Source organism: Rhinichthys klamathensis, unplaced genomic scaffold (assembly GCF_029890125.1).
Source record: "Rhinichthys klamathensis goyatoka isolate OS25496 unplaced genomic scaffold, OSU_Roscu_1.1 h1tg000043l_1, whole genome shotgun sequence".
In the NCBI taxonomy this organism is placed as follows: Eukaryota; Metazoa; Chordata; class Actinopteri; order Cypriniformes; family Leuciscidae; genus Rhinichthys; species Rhinichthys klamathensis.
In genome coordinates, this window is record NW_026606590.1 from 178,774 (window position 1) to 198,585 (window position 19,812).

Below are 19,812 nucleotides of genomic sequence, written 5' to 3' on the forward strand. Positions count from 1 at the left end.
TTTGGAAACAGTTCAAATTGATTAGCATTTTTTTATCCATTTAAATACTTTATTTAATTCCTTGAAATAAAAAAGACAATGACCCAACAATGACCAACGATGGACGTAAGAGAGCCTACTTGGCCCACAAGCTCGTAGCCGTGATCCGCAAGATGGAAGCTGAAACCTTGACGGCCGTTGTTCCCGAGGCATTGGAAATCTCTCAGTCTTTGACGTACCAGGCTTTGCTACAGTGCGGTACACCAGAATGCTGCAGTGCTGTCATGCAGATATTCAGGACCTTTGAGAAGTTCTCGGGTGAGATTGACGCTGCTGTATATGCCATGGGAATGATACCGCAGTCCTCCCGCGTCCTTGTGAAGGAAATGTTGGCGATGGCAAAGTTCAAGCCAAGCAAACCCATCTACTACGCTCTCAGCAATGCTGTGAGAAGGTGAGGGACAGCTGTAGAAATGTATTCCATTTAAAACTTTAGATTAAGGTAAAAGTAAAGCGTCAACTAACATATGAGTTGAATTTTTACAAATTGGTAGCATTCCAGTTAAGGATTGGCCAAGATCTTGGGTTCCATTCCAAGGGAATGCATGCACAATGTTATTATTCCAAAATTTTGATTGGTAATGTTAACCTTGATTATAGTGTCTGACCAATGCATAAATATAGTACTCTTGAATTTGCAAACTTGTGAAAAGACATTTTCAGACAAATCACAGTTTTGCTCACTGACTGTCGTCCATGTTGTACGCAAGTGAACTTTTCATCAATATAACATCTTTCTTTTTTCTGTGACCCAAGGCTCTTTGAGACGGATGGAGTCACCAGTGAGATCCAGGCAGTGGCTGATTACGCCCTTGAACAGATCGGTGATTGCACAGGTGACCAGGAACACGTCTTTCTTTCTTTGAAGGTATGTTCACACAAATTCCTACATGCTAATAAATTCAACTTCAGACTTTAGTCAAGTCAAGTCAAGTCATCTTCATTTATATAGCGCTTTTAACAATGGATTGTTTCAAAGCAGCTTTACAGAGATAAACATATAATTTAAGGTAACAGATTGTTTTGGCGTTATAGCGGTTCTTGAATAATGTTACTTCCAGCTAAAGTTAACTTTGATTGATTCACCTCCGTCGAAATGATCAGACTTTAAACGCGAATCTGTGATTAACGCTGACGGCGTTCACATGCTCATTCAGAATTCTATAGTTATGTGCTTTTTAAAATATGTGCGCAGGTTTGTAATTCATACAACCCAGCCTAAACAAACTACTTTTCTTGCCTATAAATTTTGATACAGAATTTTGTTTTATTTTTTAAATATTTTTATATTTTTAATATTTAATATTTTTATTTTTTTATCACTTCGGGGTACGCGAGCCGGAATTCACAGCGCTTTATCTGTAGAGTGGGAAAGGGATCCTCCACTTTACAACTAAAGCCCTATTCGGATGGTAATTGTTTCTCATGGGGACGTAAGGTATTTTCAATATTTACAGGGGTTAGTCTGTGATTTTATTGCCGTCTGATTACAGAATGTCTGTGTTTTTCTCCCACTATCTGCATAAAAATTCACGGCTAAATTACCGTTTTTGACAGAGGTCATATTGGTAAGTTAATTGCCATCAAATCCATAAGAAGGGATCAATCAAAAAGTCATTTTTTAAATTCTTTTCGACCACTGCCAAGCAATGTATGGTAACTGGTTTGCTTCACAGTAATGTGTGCATGCATTTTAAGTAAAAAGTTTTTAAATGATACTTGATTGACCAAATCTTACTCGTACCGTACAATGAATTTGACACGCCAAAATGGATGTTGGGCTCTAACTCTTGAATGCCTCAGCAAATTGGGACGAAACTTGGTACATGTCATCATAATCATGACTCGATGGTACTTGCAAATTTGTGGCACTGCACCGCCTACTGTTCAAGAGAAAGGAAGATTTGAGTTTTTGCTTATAACTGCTGGATGGTTTGGCCAAACATCATGCATTTGGTTTCGTTAGATTACCCTAAAAGTCTATTACAGGTCATTGGCAACATGGTGGCTGCATTAGGGGCTGCGCGTCCCGCTTTGCAGTCTTCTGTTATTCAATGCATCAAGCAGCCGGCTGCCTCCCCTGCAGTCCAACAGGCCGCGGTCCAGGTCTACAGACAGACTCCTGTACCTGAAGAGGTGAGCTGTTAAATAAATCCACAACTCTTGGTGATTTTGAAGTCAGTATAAAATAGGGCCACACAATATTGGAAAATACTGACATTGCGATATTTTGTGATATATATATTGAGATATATATTGAAAAAAATACAGGATACTTGCTGCCGGTTTCAGAGTGAAGCACTATGTTCATTTACACGGGTGCAGCTCACAGCGTCTCAGAACAGCTTGATTAACGGTAATAAGCAAAATCGTCACTTTCTGGGAAATTGCTGCAAAATATCTGTAATAAAAAGAAACTATGACTCTTTATTTCCGTACATCATAAATTACTTGGTGATATCAAGTTATCTTGCGTTTGGATTCCTGTTGTTTTCTGATCGCAATCATGTGAGATGCTTCTAGGAGGGAATTAAACCAAATTATTCTGATGACAGACTTTGGCTCAGGCATTTCAGATCAAATCAACATCTGAGATGCTGTGATGCGATTGGTCTGCTGGTTAGTCCAGTTATCCAATCACATCCTCTGTTGAGCCAAGTCGAGTTTTTTTATTGTGCATAGAGGAATTTATTCTGTAAATGTTTATGCGCATGTCTTCTTATTGGATAAAAAATGATCCACCTCAATAAGTGCATACGTTTTTTATGCACATTTTTAGAATTTATCTGCATCTTGGCGTTTCCATCCAGTAATATCCCAAACATAGATGGGTAGAAATAGCTAATGAGACTCTGAAACGCTGTATCATGTAATAAACGTGTGTAAATGACAAACTTCACTCTGAAACCGGTTGTGCATGTAATTACCTAATACAATCACAGCATGCGCTTTATCTATTCTTTTGCGATATATATCACAGCCCTAGTCTAATGGTCATTTCATGGCTTTTACAGGGCCGAGAGGTGCTCATGCATGCTGTTCTGGACAGAGCCGCGTCCGTACAGAAGCGTGTAGCTGCGTATCTCATCTTGATGAAGAACCCCATGCCTCCTGAACTCGCTCAACTGGCAGCGGCTCTCCTTGTTGAGGAAAATCCTCAGGTCAAGAGCTTCATCATCTCTCATATCAGCAACATCTTGAGCTCTACAGCACCAGAGACCCTGGAGTAAGTTAAAAAAAATTATGGGAAGAAGAAGAACCTAATCTAAGTTTCAGAAGAAAAGGTAATGTTGTTTTGTTTACTCCCTAGCTTGAGACAGAAGATTCAAGAAGCCTTTCAAGGCAATGAAATTGAAATGCTAATGGAACCAAATGAACTCTCTCGGTACTACAGACTTGGATCTTTAGAGGGAAACATGATCTTTGAATCTTCTAATGAACTTCCAAGGGAGGTCATGCTGGAGATGACCTTGAATGCTTTTGGATTTGATATGGACTTAATTGAGGTACAGAGTTCAATAAAAGTCCAACATTTAATTTATTATGGCCCTATGAAATCTGTTTGATATTTGCCAGCCCTAATGTGTTTGATTCTTGTTTTCAGATTGGCATGGAGGGAAAGGGCTTTGAGCCCATTGTGGAGGCTCTCTTTGGTGATGATGGATTCTTCCCAGATACTATCATGAAGACCACCTTATTTGCCACCGACAAAATGCCCACCGAACTCAATGAGGTCTTGGACAACATGCTGCCGTTAATGGGAAACGATAGGAAGAAGAGACAGGTATTAAATGTACTGAAAGTTGCAAATTGATGTATTTCTTCACAGCTGGATTCCATTCTCAATCTCTTCTGTGTGCTGTAGGCTTCTCAAAACATAGTCAATGAAATCAGTCATAATATCAACAAGCTTATCGAGGACTTAAAGGCCCAGGATGCTCCTGAAGCAATGGTGTACCTCAAGCTTCTGGGTGCTGAACTTGGGTATCTTGATACAAAAGATGGCAAGATGATTCACAATCTCCTTAAGATGATCCCCACTGACGTGAGTACAGTTTTACCAACCAACCATGCATTTTTCTAGCTGACTATCAAGTTTATGATCATTGAATGGCTTTTCTGAGGTAAATGTAACTACGTAACATTGTTCTCAAACAATTTATTGATGCCTTTCCTTGGTTGAAACACTGATTACATGAGACATGATTGATTTCAGTAAGTTTTTCTGTATTTTTCAAACTTCTTTCTGATGTTCATTGAGGTTTATTTGGTAGTAACTAGTAGTACAGAGGAAGAGATGCTCAGTTCAGCGATCTGTCACCACACAAATCCACATTTATTGTTTGAATTTTGTGATGAAATTGACAGAATTTGAAAGCTCAGACTTTGTTTCTAAACAAAAGTATCAAAGCACAAAGATTTTTTAGATTATTGGATGGGAGGTGCTACACAAAATATGTAGTAAAGTTTTCTTCATGCATCAATTAAAGCATTGACGAAAAGATTGATCTTGAGATTTAAAGTGAAGTAAATTATTTTATCCTTTAAAACTCATCTTTGATAATTAAAATGACATATTTAAACATTTTTTTTCCTGTGAAAATAATTTTTTCATGCCTTAAAAATAGCTTCAATGTAACTCAACACCCTTGTGTCATTTAGTATGGAATCATGAATATGCAAATTAGTCCCCACCTCCATACACTCACATAAAAAATTTCACAATCCTGATCAGTATCGATTAAACATTAGATATCGACATTGTTAATCCAGCTCTAGCGTCCACACAGCTGACATATTTACCCGTTGTAGTTTATCCACGTTGTGGAACAAAATAGACCCTGAACACGCCATTAGAGAAAGAAACGCTAATTAAACGTCACTGTTTGGGTCAATAATTTCTATCCTCCAAAACCGTTTGCCCGAAACAACAAATTTCAGTCATCGAAATGTCTTTGCATTACTAATCAGCATTATATTTTTGAAATAGTTCCTCAAAAGACTGCTCTCAAGTGTCGACAACGAGCTTTTCCTTCACTACATCTTTATGGATAATGAGTTTTATCTGCCCACCGGAGCTGGCTTTCCAGTGAGAGTGGCTCTGTCTGGTACTTTTACTCCTGGAGTAAAAGGAGGATTGAGCTTTAATCCAGGCAGGGTGAGTCCAACACACTTCAGTCGTGCACGTGTTATTGTCAACAACAGATAATCTTGCATTTCTACTATTATGCTCTAAGATGTGTTCATGTTTTTGAAAACTGCAGTTATTTGATCAAAAATATAGTAAAAGTTTTGAAATATTATTACAATTTAAAAAAAAAAAGCTGTTGTCTATGTAAATATATTGTACAATGTAATTTATTCCTGTGATTGAAGCTGAATTTTCAGTCCAGTCCAGTGTCACATGATCCTTCAGAAATCACTCTAATATGATGATTTGATGCTCAAGCAACATTTCTGATTTCATCAATGTTGAAAACAGTCATATTTTTGTGGAAACATGATATATTTTATTTTTCAGGATTCTTTGATGAATAGAATGTTCAAAAGAACAGCATTCACTTTTTAAAATCTTACTTGACCAAAGTTTTTAAGTGTTTCACGGTTTCCACAAAAATATGACTGAACACTGATGATAATCAGAAATATTACTTGAGCAACATATTAGAATGATTTCTGAAGGATTATGTGACACTAAAGACTGGAGTAATGATGCTGAAAATAGCTTTGATCACAGGAATAAAATATATCTGCAAGCAGCAATTTCCAGGCCAAGCCCCAGAAGGGGCTGTAGCACAATGCGGAGCAGGAAAAGAAAAAATAGCAGAAATGAAACATGCATGGAAAAACCGCTGGTTCAGAAGAATAGGTGAAAATGAACACAAAATGAACAGAACACAGAAGGAACAAAACATACTTATTTTTAATCCAAGAGGAAGAAAGATTGGTACAACGCTTACTCAGATAATAAAGGAATTGAAATGACGCAACATTACACACAATTATAATTATAAATATAATTATTAAGTTTGAACCCACAATCTCTGGGTCAGGGTCAAGTGAGAATCAACTCAAAATTATTTTGTTTAATATAAATGCAACACGTGTTATATTTTATGAGTTCCTTCTCAGAAAGACACCATGTCTGGAACAGAAGCAACTTTTGCACCACTTCTGGCCACAGTACCTCTGGCGGCCTGGGCATGTGCCACACAGGATTCGAACCCACGACCTAAAAGGTTCAGGGCTCGTAGCACGGGTTTAGCAGCTTACATTACTCAGTTGACGCTGACTCACTGAACTGCAAAGGAGAGTCTTCGGTGTGAGACTGAGGACACAACAGCATTACTTAGCATCTTAACCAGATTAGCATGCTAAGCTAGTTTAATGCTAATGTAACTTTAACAGGTTAACCTGATAACTAAAGAGCCACATTAGAAAGAATGGCATCTGGTTAGTATGCTAACCAATTAGCAAGGTCAACTTTGAAGAAGAATTTCTCGGGAACGGTGGTGAATATCAACTCCATTCTGTTCTGTGCGGCTTGGTCCAAAGATCATCTTAGCCAATTTGTTTACAAAATTGAGCACGATTTGTCAAAAGTTTTTCACTTGCTTCATTATGATGGACAGTCACATTGTTGGAAAATTGGAATCGGCAAAAACCAAGGCACATAATGGCATAAATCAAAGTTTAAATTTTTTTTTTAAAAGTTATAAGCGTTTTTTTTATTTTATAAAAAAGGTATATCTCTGGAACACAAGGTGGCACTGTGTTCAAACTTCTCGGACACCTTCAGGACATACCCTTGATGAATTTTGTGAAGATATGTCAATTTTTTTTAAAGATATTGCAATTTATGTCAAAATTGAAAATGGTGGATAAGTGGCTTATTCAATCCTGTCATGACACAAGGAATCCATAGACACTGAAGATTATGATTTTCTGACAAACTGTTCAAAAGTTATGAGCAAAAATAGCCATTTTTCAGATCTCATGACCTGTAGTCCCAAATTTGGAATGGTCCCTCAGATTATGGTTCCGATAAAGCCTACCTATTTTCGTTTCGATTGATCAAAGTTTAGCCAAGATAAAGCCCCAGAACCAATTTTGGGTCGACCTCGTTAAGTTTCTGACATCATAACTTTGAACAAAGATGAATTTTAAAAAAATCTGTTCAGTCATTTATGTGCGGCTCAGTCCCAAGATCATCTGAACCAATTTTCGTAAGAATTGAGCAAAATTTAAAGGAGTAATGAAAAAAACATGAATACTGTACTTTTGGCTAAAAATGGCTACTACTGAAATGGGCAGTCTTAATGTAAGATATTGAATGTGATCTGCATAATGAGAGAAATCAGGTGTACCAAGTCTAATATTTCTAGAACAAAATGTTCAAAAGTTATAACCATTTCAAAATTGAAGTTTGAACTGGTGGTGGTGCTATAGAGTTGATCCTAGAGACAATTGGTCAAATTACTATTCGTTACCATCCCTACAAGTGTGCCAAATTTCATACTTTTCCTATGTTCCGTTAATAGGGCTGCCACACTCCCATTCGGGAGGAATAAGAAAAATAGAAATTACAATAAGGGCTTGGCCCCTTTAAGTTTGCTATTAATTCACATAGAAAACAGATGTTTTACATTGTAATAATATTTTACTGTTTTTTTAATCAAATAAATGCTAAAACAATCTTAATCCAAACTTTTGACTGGTAGTATACTAATATGAATTAATGACTACACCACAGAGGGAATTTGCTTTGACCCTGTCTGCTGGCATTGAGTTTGGGACTCACTTTCCCGACTATGTTCACTGTGGTCTGGAGATGCACACGAACATCTATCATGAGAGCGGTGTTAGAGCGAGGCCCTCTGTGACTGACAGCCAGCTCAAGCTCTCCATTCCAGCTCCTCATTGGCCAACGGAGCTCATTAGCATCACGTAAGTGAAACTAGATTATCAATGCATAAAGCATTTAAAAGCCCTTCACATAAAAGGGAGATGCACGAATCAGAATTGCAAGCAACTGGCAATTGCAAGAAAAGAATTATGAAATAGTCACAATTACCTTTATAAATTTTATTCCTTGGCAGCATTAAATGGTTGGCAAAAAGCAGAATCGCGAGAAAAAGTCAGCACCCTGCAAGAAAAATATTGAGCTATACAGAAGCATAGATGCCCAGGTTAACAACTGGACCTTGACAAGTAGTTCAGTAAAATGGCTTGGCAGAAACTTGGCTTGTTTAATTTGTCACGGCCGGCTCTAAGCCGCGACAAATGAGGGAGGCAACGAGAACAAAAGCCAGTCAAAGAGATTTTATTCACAATAAAGAATAAGCTACGTAATTAACACAAACACAATAAACACGTTCCAATAACACAGGCCTGTAAACATAACTTCCCAAACTAAAACTAATACATAAAGCAAACAAATAAAACAACAACCCAAACTAACAAAAAACCAGAGGGTAACCGAAGCCACCCCAAGTCAGAGAACCATTACCTTTTATGACCCTCTGCAGGTGTTTCACATTAATTACCTCAGTAGGACGGGCCTAGAGGCACGTCACAAATTCAAGTCAAGCACTCCAGTCAGAATGAACAACCTTGCTAAAGGAAAATTGTCACTTTATTTTAGTAGTGTGGCCCAATAAATAAAACTGCGAAAAGTCATGAAAGATCCGACTCCAGTTGAAAATTAATACCAAATAGACAATGTTGGGTTTCATTCAATTTATTAAATCTAAAATCACATGACCAGGTTAACTTCTCCACTAGACACCACAGTTTGCCCACTAGAGATGGTCTTGATGGGAGTGTCCCTTCCTGTAAAAGTGGTAGAAGCATGAGGAGCATTTAAATACCAAATTCTCACGTTTCCCCAAGTCGGTTTACAGCAAGCACTCACTTTTCCTAGTGCAGCTTTGCTCACAGGAGCCAGAAGAGGGATGGCACACTGCTGTACTACAGTGGATGAAGATCTAACAGAAGGGGAAAGGGTTTAGCCATAGAATTCACTATAAAAAGTACTAATATTAAGGGTTGAGGTAAGGCTGCGGAGCATACGGTTTCCTGCAGAGGAGCCAGTGATGATGGATCAACAAATGTGAACATCTTCACAATAAAGCGCTTGTAGTGGGTTGGGAACTGAAGACCAGACGATCCAGCCACTGGAACCAATGTGGTCAGGTAACGATCATCCTGGTAAGGGCATCTGAAAGGCAAAGAGGGAATCAGAAACACCTTACAGCACACTAGATGGATAAAGACTGGCCTTACTCACCCATCAACCAGAAGGTCCCATTGGGGTAGACCGAGTGGACTGGGGGTTGATGTCGCCCAGCAATGTCCCAGCATCAGGACAATGTTGGGGTCGGTCCTCTCCAAAACGTGCACCTCAACATACACAGGCTCCCGCAGGACTTTTGTAACAGGATAATCAGCATCACTGTAGTAGGAAGTGTACGCCTCGTCCCCTGAGGAAGAATAGTGTTTAACCAGAAACCGCTGCAACCTGGAGCTTTAGAAAGGCTTTAGGCACACACTTGGGTCAAACACTTACCTTCTGCACAGCCTTTGGTGACACACTGACCATTTGCTAGTCTAAGCTCCACCCTGAGGGGTCCAGGAGCAGCTACTGGTGGAGGTGGAGGAACAGTGTTGACCTCCACAACCAGAGCTTCCACAGAAGTACCAGAGTACCTACACTGGAAGAGAAGCCTGGAAAACAAACAGTGAGCTTGTAGCATTTGCCAAGGATTAACAAACGTGCTAAAGCATACGTCACCCACTCAAAATGGCTGTCCCTTGTGATGGAACCAAGTGGTCCGATACCCACTTCATACGAGGAGGTCATTCTGTTTTCATACACCACATATCCACTGTCCTCCTGCAAAGAGTAACACTGTTGGCATCCAGTCCATTCTAAGCCATGCAGAACAAAACCACAAGCAGCTACTCACTGTCATGCTCGTGCCGCACGCAGTGACAGGGAACTGGTATATAGCAAAGAAAGGTGTGGATCCCACAGGACTGCAAGCTGGATCATTTCGACCCAGGAGACGGACTGAATCCAGGCTCAAACGAGGCAGCGTGACATCTCTAGCCACCACTACCACAAACTGACCATCTCTTATACACTGGACAGTCACTGGAACAAGGTACAAGAGCTGGTTATTGATGAGGATCAGTTTAACAAGAAACACCTTTACATTGACTCAACACTCTTACCGGCCTTCCCATAGTAACACTGCTGTCCGTTAAAGCAGCAGTTAATAGCTGCACACTCAGCACCACTGATACCAGGTGGTCCACATTGGATCTGCTCATAATCAGCTACAGCACATTTGTCAAGGGGCTCTGCCTGTGCCACTGGCTGTTTAGGCTTCAACTGCTGAGGAAACTGTTGACTAGCTTGCTGTTGAACTGACTGAGGAAACTGTTGACTAGCTTGCTGTTGAACTGGCTTAGAAAACTGTTGACTAGCTTGCCATTGAGCTGACTGAGGATACTGTTGACCAGCTTGCTGTTGAACTGGCTTAGAAAACTGTTGACTAGCTTGCTGTTGAACTGGCTTAGAAAACTGTTGACTAGCTTGCTGTTGAACTGACTGAGGAAACTGTTGACTAGCTTGCTGTTGAACTGTCTGAGGATACTGTTGACCAGCTTGCTGTTGAACGGACTGAGGAAACTGCTGACTAGCTTGCTGTTGAACTGGCTTAGAAAACTGTTGACTAGCTTGCTGTTGAACTGGCTTAGGATACTGTTGATTAGCTTGCCGTTGAACTGACTGAGGAAACTGCTGAGGAAACTGTTGACCAGCTTGCTGTTGAAACCGCTGGTCAGTTTGCTGGAACATCAGAGCTTGAGGACTTTGGGGCAGATTACTCCACTTTGGAACGGCATGGCAGAAAGCACAGAACCAAACACAAAGTGCCAGAGACTGAACAACACACCAACTTCCTGCCATTGTTCAACAGCTAGTCACACTGTTGAGATGCTGCCCTTTGGTCTTTTTGTACTCTACAGATTTTGGCTAATTAACGATAATCCCTCCCTTTTCATTAACAGTCATGATTCTCCAGACTTGCATGAGTGTGGAGTTTATGCAACTGGGTGTTTCCATTGGTTCTTAAGGTTCAACTGTCCTTGTTTTTCCACCCTTTTGGAACATACATAGAATGCACATATTGAGCTTATTTCAGAATAGTTTACTAGTACTATTTCTGCCGTTCAGAATTCAGCCTTTGTTTTATGCTTCATCCTGTGAATATAATAGTGGTAGTGGTGGGCAGATCGAGGCTTCGTAAAACACTGAAAAAGTTGAAGCAAATGTGCCGTATTTTGTCGAGGCTTCGAAACAATCCGACACCTGTCTCCATGGTGACCCCTAGTGGTCAGAACAGTGTAAATGCAACAAAAACCCAGGCCAAACATGCATTTAAAACCCCTTTTACAAATCTATTGCAAATGTTTTATTGAAAGTAAAATCTTTCAAATGTAATTATCTAATCATCTAACAAGATTATCAAGTGTATATATGTTCTTTTATCAATTGTCAGGGTTTGTTTTGTTAGTTCTATGAATGGCTCAGCTAAACAGGCCAATAAGACTATTAACTACCATTATTCATTTGAATTATAATGTCTAATTAAATAGTCTACAAATGTATAAAACTGATCAGAGATCAGGTAAAACCCACAGACACTTGTTCAATGGTTCTCAGTGAATCCTCATGATTCCTGGGTTGACAGAGATCATCGCCCCCAGCGACGAACCATTGAAATTCCGAAGTGTTCCAAAACGTTTCGAAACAGTTATGACGTATTGAAGCCTCGTTTACTGAAATCACGTGACTCCGGCAGTTTGATACACGCTCCGAACCATTGATTCGGAACAAACGATTTGTAAAGGCCTCAAAGCTTCATGAAGCAGTGTTTTGAAATTCCCATCACTAAATAGTGGATGTTTTGGCTATTCTGGCCTCCAGTCTTAAGTGTCACAAGATCCTTTAGAAATCATTCTAATATGCTGATTTGCTGCTCAAGAAACATTTCTGATTGTTATCAATGCTTTGCCACTGTCTGCCAGCATTGAGTTTGTGACTGAGATTGAGACTCACTTCCCTGACTATGTTCACCGTGGTCTGGAGATGCACACAAACATCTATCATTAGAGCGAAGCTCTCGGTGACAACAGCCAGCTCAAACTCTCCATTCCAGCTCCGCATGGGCCAATTGAGCTCATCAGCGTCACAAGACATCTGGAAATGGATTATATTAATGCAATAAAGGGATTTAAAAGCCCTTCACACAACAAGTAGGGCTGCACAATGATGGTTAAACTGATAATCATGATTATTCTCATTTGAGAAATTTCTTGTTTTATCAGAATTATTGCACTTTCATGTCAACTCATATGCAGGGTTTATTTGCCAGAAGTACTGTAACTCACAATTGTGAAAAATAAGTAAGAATTGTGAAATAAGTCACAGTTACCGTTATGTTTTATCCCTTGGCAAAACAAACTGCGAGGAAAAAAAAGTCTGCACCCTGCTATATAAAATATTGAGGAACCCAGGTTTGCAACTGGAGCTTGGCAAGTAGTTCAGTGAAATGGCTTGGGCAGAAGCTTGGCTTCTTTAGTTCAAATCTAGCACCAATCAGAATGAACAACCTTGCTAAAGCAAAAATGGAACTTTGGTTTAGTAGTGTGGCCCAATAAATAAAACCAAGAACAGTCATGTAAGATCCGACTCGTTGAAAATCAATACCAATTTATTAAATCTAAATTCACATGACCAGGTTAACTTCTCCACTAGACACCAAAGTTTGCCCACTAGAGACGGTCTTGATGGGAGTGTCCCTTCCTGTAAAAGAAGTGGTAGAAGCATGAGGAGCATTTAAATACCAAATTCTCACAGTTCCCAAGTCGGTTTACAGCAAGCACTCACTTTTCCTAGTGCAGCTTTGCTCACAGGAGCCAGAAGAGGGATGGCACACTGCTGTACTACAGTGGATGAAGATCTAACAGAGGGGGAAAGGGTTTAGCCATAGAATTCACTATAAAAAGTACTAATATTAAGGGTTGAGGTAAGGCTGCGGAGCATACGGTTTCCTGCAGAGGAGCCAGTGATGATGATGGATCAACAAATGTGAACATCTTCACAATAAAGCGCTTGTAGTGGGTTGGGAACTGAAGACCAGACGATCCAGCCACTGGAACCAATGTGGTCAGGTAACGATCATCCTGGTAAGGGCATCTGAAAGGCAAAGAGGGAATCAGAAACACCTTACAGCACACTAGATGGATAAAGACTGGCCTTACTCACCCATCAACCAGAAGGTCCCATTGGGGTAGACTGAGTGGACTGGGGGTTGATGTCGCCCAGCAATGTCCCAGCATCAGGACAATGTTGGGGTCGGTCCTCTCCAAAACGTGCACCTCAACATACACAGGCTCCCGCAGGACTTTTGTAACAGGATAATCAGCATCACTGTAGTAGGAAGTGTACGCCTCGTCCCCTGAGGAAGAATAGTGTTTAACCAGAAACCGCTGCAACCTGGAGCTTTAGAAAGGCTTTAGGCACACACTTGGGTCAAACACTTACCTTCTGCACAGCCTTTGGTGACACACTGACCATTTGCTAGTCTAAGCTCCACCCTGAGGGGTCCAGGAGCAGCTACTGGTGGAGGTGGAGGAACAGTGTTGACCTCCACAACCAGAGCTTCCACAGAAGTACCAGAGTACCTACACTGGAAGAGAAGCCTGGAAAACAAACAGTGAGCTTGTAGCATTTGCCAAGGATTAACAAACGTGCTAAAGCATACGTCACCCACTCAAAATGGCTGTCCCTTGTGATGGAACCAAGTGGTCCGATACCCACTTCATACGAGGAGGTCATTCTGTTTTCATACACCACATATCCACTGTCCTCCTGCAAAGAGTAACACTGTTGGCATCCAGTCCATTCTAAGCCATGCAGAACAAAACCACAAGCCGCTACTCACTGTCATGCTCGTGCCGCACGCAGTGACAGGGAACTGGTATATAGCAAAGAAAGGTGTGGATCCCACAGGACTGCAAGCTGGATCATTTCCACCCAGGAGACGGACTGAATCCAGGCTCAAACGAGGCAGCGTGACATCTCTAGCCACCACTACCACAAACTGACCATCTCTTATACACTGGACAGTCACTGGAACAAGGTACAAGAGCTGGTTATTGATGAGGATCAGTTTAACAAGAAACACCTTTACATTGACTCAACACTCTTACCGGCCTTCCCATAGTAACACTGCTGTCCGTTAAAGCAGCAGTTAATAGCTGCACACTCAGCACCACTGATACCAGGTGGTCCACATTGGATCTGCTCATAATCAGCTACAGCACATTTGTCAAGGGGCCCTGCCTGTGCCACTGGCTGTTTAGGCTTCAACTGCTGAGGAAACTGTTGACTAGCTTGCTGTTGAACTGACTGAGGAAACTGTTGACTAGCTTGCTGTTGAACTGGCTTAGAAAACTGTTGACTAGCTTGCCATTGAGCTGACTGAGGATACTGTTGACCAGCTTGCTGTTGAACTGGCTTAGAAAACTGTTGACTAGCTTGCTGTTGAACTGGCTTAGAAAACTGTTGACTAGCTTGCTGTTGAACTGACTGAGGAAACTGTTGACTAGCTTGCTGTTGAACTGACTGAGGAAACTGTTGACTAGCTTGCTGTTGAACTGTCTGAGGATACTGTTGACCAGCTTGCTGTTGAACGGACTGAGGAAACTGCTGACTAGCTTGCTGTTGAACTGGCTTAGAAAACTGTTGACTAGCTTGCTGTTGAACTGGCTTAGGATACTGTTGATTAGCTTGCCGTTGAACTGACTGAGGAAACTGCTGAGGAAACTGTTGACCAGCTTGCTGTTGAAACCGTTGGTCAGTTTGCTGGAACATCAGAGCTTGAGGACTTTGGGGCAGATTACTCCACTTTGGAACGGCATGGCAGAAAGCACAGAACCAAACACAAAGTGCCAGAGACTGAACAACACACCAACTTCCTGCCATTGTTCAACAGCTAGTCACACTGTTGAGATGCTGCCCTTTGGTCTTTTTGTACTCTACAGATTTTGGCTAATTAACGATAATCCCTCCCTTTTCATTAACAGTCATGATTCTCCAGACTTGCATGAGTGTGGAGTTTATGCAACTGGGTGTTTCCATTGGTTCTTAAGGTTCAACTGTCCTTGTTTTTCCACCCTTTTGGAACATACATAGAATGCACATATTGAGCTTATTTCAGAATAGTTTACTAGTACTATTTCTGCCGTTCAGAATTCAGCCTTTGTTTTATGCTTCATCCTGTGAATATAATAGTGGTAGTGGTGGGCAGATCGAGGCTTCGTAAAACACTGAAAAAGTTGAAGCAAATGTGCCGTATTTTGTCGAGGCTTCGAAACAATCCGACACCTGTCTCCATGGTGACCCCTAGTGGTCAGAACAGTGTAAATGCAACAAAAACCCAGGCCAAACATGCATTTAAAACCCCTTTTACAAATCTATTGCAAATGTTTTATTGAAAGTAAAATCTTTCAAATGTAATTATCTAATCATCTAACAAGATTATCAAGTATATATATGTTCTTTTATCAATTGTCAGGGTTTGTTTTGTTAGTTCTATGAATGGCTCAGCTAAACAGGCCAATAAGACTATTAACTACCATTATTCATTTGAATTATAATGTCTAATTAAATAGTCTACAAATGTATAAAACTGATCAGAGATCAGGTAAAACCCACAGACACTTGTTCAATGGTTCTCAGTGAATCCTCATGATTCCTGGGTTGACAGAGATCATCGCCCCCAGCGACGAACCATTGAAATTCCGAAGTGTTCCAAAACGTTTCGAAACAGTTATGACGTATTGAAGCCTCGTTTACTGAAATCACGTGACTCCGGCAGTTTGATACACGCTCCGAACCATTGATTCGGAACAAACGATTTGTAAAGGCCTCAAAGCTTCATGAAGCAGTGTTTTGAAATTCCCATCACTAAATAGTGGATGTTTTGGCTATTCTGGCCTCCAGTCTTAAGTGTCACAAGATCCTTTAGAAATCATTCTAATATGCTGATTTGCTGCTCAAGAAACATTTCTGATTGTTATCAATGCTTTGCCACTGTCTGCCAGCATTGAGTTTGTGACTGAGATTGAGACTCACTTCCCTGACTATGTTCACCGTGGTCTGGAGATGCACACAAACATCTATCATTAGAGCGAAGCGCTCGGTGACAACAGCCAGCTCAAACTCTCCATTCCAGCTCCGCATGGGCCAATTGAGCTCATCAGCGTCACAAGACATCTGGAAATGGATTATATTAATGCAATAAAGGGATTTAAAAGCCCTTCACACAACAAGTAGGGCTGCACAATGATGGTTAAACTGATAATCATGATTATTCTCATTTGAGAAATTTCTTGTTTTATCAGAATTATTGCACTTTCATGTCAACTCATATGCAGGGTTTATTTGCCAGAAGTACTGTAACTCACAATTGTGAAAAATAAGTAAGAATTGTGAAATAAGTCAGTTACCGTTATGTTTTATCCCTTGGCAAAACAAACTGCGAGGAAAAAAAAGTCTGCACCCTGCTATATAAAATATTGAGGAACCCAGGTTTGCAACTGGAGCTTGGCAAGTAGTTCAGTGAAATGGCTTGGGCAGAAGCTTGGCTTCTTTAGTTCAAATCTAGCACCAATCAGAATGAACAACCTTGCTAAAGCAAAAATGGAACTTTGGTTTAGTAGTGTGGCCCAATAAATAAAACCAAGAACAGTCATGTAAGATCCGACTCGTTGAAAATCAATACCAATTTATTAAATCTAAATTCACATGACCAGGTTAACTTCTCCACTAGACACCACAGTTTGCCCACTAGAGACGGTCTTGATGGGAGTGTCCCTTCCTGTAAAAGAAGTGTTAGAAGCATGAGGACTATTTAAATACCAAATTCTCACAGTTCCCAAGTCGGTTTACAGCAAGCACTCACTTTTCCTAGTGCAGCTTTGCTCACAGGAGCCAGAAGAGGGATGGCACACTGCTGTACTACAGTGGATGAAGATCTAACAGAGGGGGAAAGGGTTTAGCCATAGAATTCACTATAAAAAGTACTAATATTAAGGGTTGAGGTAAGGCTGCAGAGCATACGGTTTCCTGCAGAGGAGCCAGTGATGATGGATCAACAAATGTGAACATCTTCACAATAAAGCGCTTGTAGTGGGTTGGGAACTGAAGACCAGACGATCCAGCCACTGGAACCAATGTGGTCAGGTAACGATCATCCTGGTAAGGGCATCTGAAAGGCAAAGAGGGAATCAGAAACACCTTACAGCACACTAGATGGATAAAGACTGGCCTTACTCACCCATCAACCAGAAGGTCCCATTGGGGTAGACTGAGTGGACTGGGGGTTGATGTCGCCCAGCAATGTCCCAGCATCAGGACAATGTTGGGGTCGGTCCTCTCCAAAACGTGCACCTCAACATACACAGGCTCCCGCAGGACTTTTGTAACAGGATAATCAGCATCACTGTAGTAGGAAGTGTACGCCTCGTCCCCTGAGGAAGAATAGTGTTTAACCAGAAACCGCTGCAACCTGGAGCTTTAGAAAGGCTTTAGGCACACACTTGGGTCAAACACTTACCTTCTGCACAGCCTTTGGTGACACACTGACCATTTGCTAGTCTAAGCTCCACCCTGAGGGGTCCAGGAGCAGCTACTGGTGGAGGTGGAGGAACAGTGTTGACCTCCACAACCAGAGCTTCCACAGAAGTACCAGAGTACCTACACTGGAAGAGAAGCCTGGAAAACAAACAGTGAGCTTGTAGCATTTGCCAAGGATTAACAAACGTGCTAAAGCATACGTCACCCACTCAAAATGGCTGTCCCTTGTGATGGAACCAAGTGGTCCGATACCCACTTCATACGAGGAGGTCATTCTGTTTTCATACACCACATATCCACTGTCCTCCTGCAAAGAGTAACACTGTTGGCATCCAGTCCATTCTAAGCCATGCAGAAAAAAACCACAAGCCGCTACTCACTGTCATGCTCGTGCCGCACGCAGTGACAGGGAACTGGTATATAGCAAAGAAAGGTGTGGATCCCACAGGACTGCAAGCTGGATCATTTCCACCCAGGAGACGGACTGAATCCAGGCTCAAACGAGGCAGCGTGACATCTCTAGCCACCACTACCACAAACTGACCATCTCTTATACACTGGACAGTCACTGGAACAAGGTACAAGAGCTGGTTATTGATGAGGATCAGTTTAACAAGAAACACCTTTACATTGACTCAACACTCTTACCGGCCTTCCCATAGTAACACTGCTGTCCGTTAAAGCAGCAGTTAATAGCTGCACACTCAGCACCACTGATACCAGGTGGTCCACATTGGATCTGCTCATAATCAGCTACAGCACATTTGTCAAGGGGCCCTGCCTGTGCCACTGGCTGTTTAGGCTTCAACTGCTGAGGAAACTGTTGACTAGCTTGCTGTTGAACTGACTGATGAAACTGTTGACTAGCTTGCTGTTGAACTGGCTTAGAAAACTGTTGACTAGCTTGCCATTGAGCTGACTGAGGATACTGTTGACCAGCTTGCTGTTGAACTGGCTTAGAAAACTGTTGACTAGCTTGCTGTTGAACTGGCTTAGAAAACTGTTGACTAGCTTGCTGTTGAACTGACTGAGGAAACTGTTGACTAGCTTGCTGTTGAACTGTCTGAGGATACTGTTGACCAGCTTGCTGTTGAACGGACTGAGGAAACTGCTGACTAGCTTGCTGTTGAACTGGCTTAGAAAACTGTTGACTAGCTTGCTGTTGAACTGGCTTAGGATACTGTTGATTAGCTTGCCGTTGAACTGACTGAGGAAACTGCTGAGGAAACTGTTGACCAGCTTGCTGTTGAAACCGCTGGTCAGTTTGCTGGAACATCAGAGCTTGAGGACTTTGGGGCAGATTACTCCACTTTGGAACGGCATGGCAGAAAGCACAGAACCAAACACAAAGTGCCAGAGACTGAACAACACACCAACTTCCTGCCATTGTTCAACAGCTAGTCACACTGTTGAGATGCTGCCCTTTGGTCTTTTTGTACTCTACAGATTTTGGCTAATTAACGATAATCCCTCCCTTTTCATTAACAGTCATGATTCTCCAGACTTGCATGAGTGTGGAGTTTATGCAACTGGGTGTTTCCATTGGTTCTTAAGGTTCAACTGTCCTTGTTTTTCCACCCTTTTGGAACATACATAGAATGCACATATTGAGCTTATTTCAGAATAGTTTACTAGTACTATTTCTGCCGTTCAGAATTCAGCCTTTGTTTTATGCTTCATCCTGTGAATATAATAGTGGTAGTGGTGGGCAGATCGAGGCTTCGTAAAACACTGAAAAAAAGTTGAAGCAAATGTGCCGTATTTTGTCGAGGCTTCGAAACAATCCGACACCTGTCTCCATGGTGACCCCTAGTGGTCAGAACAGTGTAAATGCAACAAAAACCCAGGCCAAACATGCATTTGAAACCCCTTTTACAAATCTATTGCAAATGTTTTATTGAAAGTAAAATCTTTCAAATGTAATTATCTAATCATCTAACAAGATTATCAAGTGTATATATGTTCTTTTATCAATTGTCAGGGTTTGTTTTGTTAGTTCTATGAATGGCTCAGCTAAACAGGCCAATAAGACTATTAACTACCATTATTCATTTGAATTA

At 41.1% G+C, this 19,812-nt stretch overlaps 1 protein-coding gene and 1 pseudogene across 1 annotated transcript in view; one reads left to right on the forward strand and one right to left on the reverse strand.

The window, feature by feature from the left end:
* The first annotated feature begins 97 nt into the window (after positions 1–97).
* Positions 98–19,812, forward strand: part of apobb.2 (apolipoprotein Bb, tandem duplicate 2) — a 59,932-nt gene continuing 40,217 nt past the window's right edge. The window contains 9 exon segments of the mRNA XM_056247173.1: positions 98–433; positions 796–907; positions 2,029–2,175; positions 3,054–3,265; positions 3,350–3,545; positions 3,644–3,823; positions 3,905–4,084; positions 5,030–5,197; positions 7,793–7,986. Coding sequence (XP_056103148.1) covers positions 153–433; positions 796–907; positions 2,029–2,175; positions 3,054–3,265; positions 3,350–3,545; positions 3,644–3,823; positions 3,905–4,084; positions 5,030–5,197; positions 7,793–7,986 — 1,670 coding nt within the window. The 5' untranslated portion in view covers positions 98–152.
* Positions 17,445–19,142, reverse strand: LOC130082338 (zona pellucida sperm-binding protein 1-like; annotated as a pseudogene).